Source organism: Perna viridis, chromosome 13 (assembly GCF_037379345.1).
Source record: "Perna viridis isolate PV_CMFRI_1.1 ecotype Kerala chromosome 13, ASM3737934v1, whole genome shotgun sequence".
Lineage (NCBI taxonomy): Eukaryota > Metazoa > Mollusca > Bivalvia > Mytilida > Mytilidae > Perna > Perna viridis.
Genome location: NC_142457.1, coordinates 23,510,864 through 23,517,027, shown reverse-complemented (window position 1 = coordinate 23,517,027; position 6,164 = coordinate 23,510,864). Strand labels below are relative to the sequence as shown.

General features: G+C 33.3%; 1 protein-coding gene across 1 annotated transcript; it reads left to right on the top strand.

Annotated features, from left to right (window-relative positions):
* The first annotated feature begins 990 nt into the window (after nt 1-990).
* LOC148600055 (uncharacterized) lies at nt 991-5,363 on the top strand. The gene is made up of 6 exons (XM_088558519.1): nt 991-1,168; nt 2,209-2,289; nt 2,652-2,789; nt 3,229-3,351; nt 4,166-4,283; nt 4,674-5,363. The coding sequence occupies exons 2-6, from the start codon at nt 2,229-2,231 to the stop codon at nt 4,894-4,896; spliced, it is 663 nt and encodes a 220-aa protein (XP_088414645.1). The 5' UTR covers nt 991-1,168; nt 2,209-2,228; the 3' UTR covers nt 4,897-5,363.
* The last annotated feature ends 801 nt before the right edge of the window (nt 5,364-6,164 follow it).

Genomic DNA, 6,164 nt, shown 5'->3' with positions numbered 1-6,164 from the left:
ATAACCGATATCCTTCTTCAGCATAAAACTAACAAAATTGAAGATGAGAAAAAAGCAGTACAATCCTTGAAAACCCTGACGATATCGTTATAACCTAGCAGACAAGGGAAGTGCCATAGCAGTCAAGGATAAAACTAGCTACATCTCAGAAGCAGTGCGTCAACTTTCGGATAAAAAAATTTTATAAGAAGCTACCCAGCGACCGTACTTAATCTTTTAGTAAAAAATCGCTTCAGAATTGAACAAAATATGTGAGGATGGAAACATAACTGAGGAACGGTTACGAATTATTTTGTCGCCAAATATAAACTGAAGCATATTTGTATTTTTTTTGGCTACTTTTTATACCTTATTGAGTCAAAAATCTCAATTTTTTATTCTTTGAACTTCTTTCTACAAAGCGGAGTAAATTGATACATATATAGGTATCAACATTTAGCCCACGTCTCAGCGTTACAATGGTACAGAGAAATTTGCTGTAACACTTTTTTTGTAGTTAAATGAAAATACTTTACCCTCACTTAATAAAAACATCGATAAAATGTAAAAATGTTAAAAATTCCTAGAGCATTTATGCTTCAGTAACAATGACTTATTTGATATTTTCTGTTAATTTCGTTTGCTTCGAGATACGTTGTTTACTGAATAAGATTTTATAAGATATGAACTAAAGTGCTGTGCTAACGACTACATGGCTCTTATTGCATAAATAAAAAAAAATCCTGCACAAAAACGAACCTCGTTGGTAATGATTTAAGGTGATAGCCAAATGACTCATTAAACTTAAAGTTTTATTTTTAAATTCAAACGAAATTGACAATAACATTAGACGAGTATGTATTATAATATTTAAAAAAAACAACAACGGAACACTGTTAGAAATATTATCTTTTTAAAACAGAAGGAAATGTGGTTTCGTCGTATCAAGTTTAACCGGATCACTTAATAAAATGGTCTTCTTTCATTGTCACATGTATCTTTTGTTCAGTTTACTGTCTCATTGTTTCCTTGTCTGCTTTTTTGTCGATATAAAAATCTAGATTACATTTAAAAAAACAGTGATGTGAGAAGAAGTCGTTAATATATTTTCTACTCGTTGATTAGTTAGGCTCTAAAATAACTGTATCTGTTATGTAATGATAGAGTAGTTTAGTGTCCACATAGACAAGTAAGTAATTAAATATTTAATTAAATATTTGTGTGCATCAAATTTACATATATGATTGTAAAATTTAACGAATGTTTGAGCAAATTACATGTATTAAGTTTGGAATTAAACAGATTTCATCGTACATATAGAAGTCTCCTTGCATTGATTCAAAAAACATTTTATGCTTGAAACAATCTAAATCCATTACAAATAATATCAACGTTGTACGAACATCATACGAGTTTACGTCTGTATTAAAACAACTAGCAAGGAGGTTTTTTGTACAATATTTTTTTTTATTTTTACACAAGTGTAAACAAACGTTTTATCCGGCGGGAGTTTCTAGAAAAGCAGAGGATGCTTATTCTACCGGTGCACCTGGTCCATGCTCCCAGTTTTTAATGGAGTCCGAGTTGCTCATTTGCTATTGTTACTTTGTATGTATGATTTTAGTTACTCTATATTCTTTGTCTTTGTTCCTAGATTGCATTCTTTTGATCACCGCTAGAATTTTGTTACGAAAAATATACATTTCACATATGTTTATTTGATCTTCTCCAAAGATCACAAAAATACTGTATAATAAAATATATTCAAGATTTCTAAGTCGTTTTGGACCCGAAAGTGACATTGTTCATAGTTTCCATACTGCTTTGACTACTGATTTTACCATGTTCATTTATATTGTAATGCACCTGCAATAATGAACTGAAATAAAAGAGGGAGCTAAGGCGCACCTTTAAATCTGGTTTAATCCACAATTTTCACCGAAATTGCCTGCACAATATTAGAAAGAACCATTGTGGTTGTTCCAAGGTTTTTGCCTTGATAGTATTATTTGTTATACAGAATTTTTTTTTCTTTTTGTCTATTTCCCGCGGTAATTTTTTTTGTATTTTCATTCATTATTAATAGGATGTTTAGTTGGAAAGAATGAATAACCAAAATATTATCACGAGCCTCCGAGTGCATGGAACAGGGAACATTCACTGCTAGCTATATGATAATGACTTATATTTGTCAATGGCTTGAACAGTTATTTTACTACCTTATTTTAGATCCAGCGGATTTCTATTGAATGATGATGTTTTTTATGCCTCTGGTGTTGATGGTTTCATCTGCGTATGCACATGAAATAGGTGACTAAACACATAAATTTATCTTATGAACTATCATTTTATGTTAATTCAACTAATAAAATTATTATTATCAGTTTCTATATAATTCTGATTTAAGTTATTTGTGTCAAAGTTTTGTCCACATGTCTTGCATATTGAAATATCCCAACAATGTTTCTATTGATATTCTGTCATAATGCTGCATATGTATAGTATATAATTTTTGTGGAGCCTGTGTTGCTCATTTATCCTTTAGTTTTTGTGTTCGTTCTGCAAGTTAATTTGGTTTATTTTTAGTGTTTTCCTTCATCTTTACCTAGTTTATTCCGGTTTCATGTATGAATTATAGTTTCTTTGCTTTTACAACTACATGTATTTCACAGTGCAGTGGCCAAAAGGAACTTATACCCTCGTTAAACCGACAGCAGGATGTCCTTCTAGATGGAAAGAAGGATGGAGAAAACAAGACAACGAAGACAACGATAACCAAAACTATATAACACCTGGGCACCATTTCTATGGTACAAGTCTTTATTTATTGTTATTATTAGCTAAATGTCGGCAATTTAGCATCTAAAATAAGAAATAACGTAACAAAAATTTCATTCCATTATCAATTTTGTTTTATTGAAAAACCTGCACAAAACGACCCTTAATTGGGTGCCTTATTTATTGTTCTGTACATAAGGTACAATATCGACCTACTGTGTTAAAAGAAGGGAAGGAAAGGGCTTTTGTCGACCATACAGTTTTCACTATTTTATGTGTTAGTGATCTAAACAAAATAGACATACAACGTTTGTAAGGCTAATATGTCAGTGCCCCGTCACGTCATATCCGTACAAAAGAATATAACGATTCATTTTTGTTCTGTTTTTTTTTTTCTATTCGTATACATGTATCAGAAATAATTATAAAAAAATATCAGTTGAAAAAATGCATTTTTAAATACAATACCAGGCAGCTTTGGACGAAATTTTGTGCTCTATTACTGTACCAAAGACGAAAATGTCATACCCGGAACACAGAATTGGCCACGTGGGAACTATTGTATTTTGAAGTCAGGAATATCTTGTACACCAGGTTGGTTTACTTGAACGGGATAGAGAAAAAAAAGCATCTATAGATACCATCAAAAGGTTTTGTTTGGCATTTTTCATCTTCATATTGTTCATAACACCCCTCCCCAAATGAGTATTGTTTAATAAAAAAACTTAAGGTATAGAGCTACCTTTACCTTTCTTTCTATCTGCTTGTATGTCTGTCATTTTGTGTTCAATAGTGTTATTCTTCCGAGAACGATGCAATGTGCTGTAGAATTTGATATTTTAGAAAATATTTTACTATCTTGTAAATATTCTTCAAAGAATATCAAACTTTGTTTTGCGGTATGATCATTAATGCTGGTCTTCAAAATATGAAGTTGCTAAGGAGTAATCAAGGGAACCAAGGTTATAGCGGTAATCAAAAGAGTGTAATCCAGAGACAAAGACCAGACATGGAAAACAGACATACACAACAAAGAACATAAAGTAACTAAAATCATACATACAAAGTAACAAAAGTAAATGAGCAACTCAACTAAAAACACCAAAGGAAAAAAAACGAAGCAAACCAAAACCAAACGACATGACAGTTTTCCGATTTACAGTATAGAAGTTTTAATTGCTCTTACTGCTTATAATTGTCGTTATTCGAATGTATTTTCGTATCTTAATATCACTAGCTAATTCATACATCAATCCAGACAACAATATTTTACCTACCGAAGTTCTTTATAGGCATTGCTCAATATTATCTTGTTTATTCAGTTAAAAACCGTACGTGATATGTGTTGATAAATGACAATACTATCCTTGATAAATAATGAATTAGTGTACCGCTATTTTACAATGAGGGTTCCAAACTGGTCATATTCATTGGGATGACGAAGACAGTAACAATGAGAACAGCTATGGAGGCGTTTTGCCAAGTGGTTCATATGACAGAAACACTCTCATTTATTACTGTTGCAGGTAAGCAATGACATCTAACTAGCATATATTAGGGGTAAAAACAAACAATTTACAATGACTTCTACCTACGTGGAAGGTGGTTTTTGCAACTAATCCTACATTAGTGCGATTTCAGAGATGCTTTGTCACTCGTTTCTTTCCATGTCTGTATTGAGAACACATACGGCAAACGTTCCGATTTTGCATGAATGTCTTCTTGGTACTAGTACTGTTGTTAGTCTTTGCATCATGTGTATTGATGAATAGAATTTTTCCGTCAATGACTTTAAGCTAATGTTGCAAACATTATATTTTCAAATTAGATAAGACATAATGAAGATCGGCTGATACAACATAAGACGTTATATCACAGCTGTATATGGAATGTTGTTTTATTGTCTTTATTCACAGGTCCGATGGGTCAGCAAGTACTCCAATAGCACTTCCAACAAATAAACCCTTTTATTTACTAAGATACAAAGGACCATGCCAACAAGTAAAAGGCATGCATGTCAGAGACGAGATAGTGAAAACGGATGATGAGGACTCAGATAACAAGAACAGCGCCAGGGGAAGTCATCCGCTAGTTGATGGCGGCAGAAATTACAGACTGTTTTATTGTTATTATTACTAGAGACACTAATTGGATATTTCATTTTTGTTCTGTTCGTTGATTCCTGGTTTGTTGAATACTTTGAGTATAAAGTCAATATCGATTATCTTTCTTTATTTTTGCAACACATTCATATTGGCAAACGAGAGACAGACTTTCGAAGGCATTAAGTTTGAACTTAAATTTTTAAACATGCTGAGGGTAACTTGTTTAATGATAAGTCCATGATATCGGAGAGAACGCATAGCACACATAATATGTAGATAAAATACAACATTAAGATATCACTCAAATTTCTATCAAATTGTATCTTTTTATGGACAAAACAAGCCCCAAGTCTTTGATTTCTTTTTGTTTCAAAGGAAAGCTTGAACAGAAGTGGGGAAATTGAATACGATACAAACATATCGTTGATTTTAAGAGTGTCACCAACTTCTAATCATGCCTTCGTTGTACTACATGAGAATAAATTAAGTATAAAAATTAAATGTTTGTTTGTTTGTTTGTTTGTTGGAGTTTAACGTCCGGGCAGCAATATTTCAGCTATATTCAGACGATGAACATGAAATTGATGATAAAATGAACATGAAATGATGAAAGGGATGGGACACAAGGACAATTGGGTCGACAAATTTTGATTGCCACTAGAAATAGGGAGAGGTGGGTAGGGTCGGGCAATTTAGCCTCCTATGGCGGAGCCCTATGGTTCCTACTCCGGGAGAATACCACAGCAGAGTTCTTTAACGTGCGAGGAACGTGGCATCTTTCCCAATACGGTGCACCACTATGGTTTGCGGTCAGGTTTTGCGTATTATAGCCTGACAACCCCAGCATGTAACACGCCAGGGGTACCCTATTCCACCACCTGGGGCACACATCCCAGTTGCTCTGTGAGCAGAGCGCCCTAGCCCCCGGCTAGGGTTCTGAGAACTATTTAGTCGCCTTTTACGACAAGCTTAGCGCTGCTGCAGGCCTATTCTTTTAACACCCGGACCTGCACGGGGCAAAAAAAATTAAATGTGAATATGTCTTAAAATATTTGGATCGTAATATGAGATTTGTATACGTGAATTTATTTTATACCAAACGAAAAATATAAGAGGACATCTGATGAGAGCAACCATAAAAGTCTAAAAGTACCATTTTCCTATACAACTTACACAATGTAATGCATTGTAAGTTTCTTAGCGACGTTTTATGGATAATACAAAATTTTACACCATCTCTTCTATCAGTTTGATTATGACCGGTATACTTGTAGTATAACGACATCTTACAACAAAGTTTAT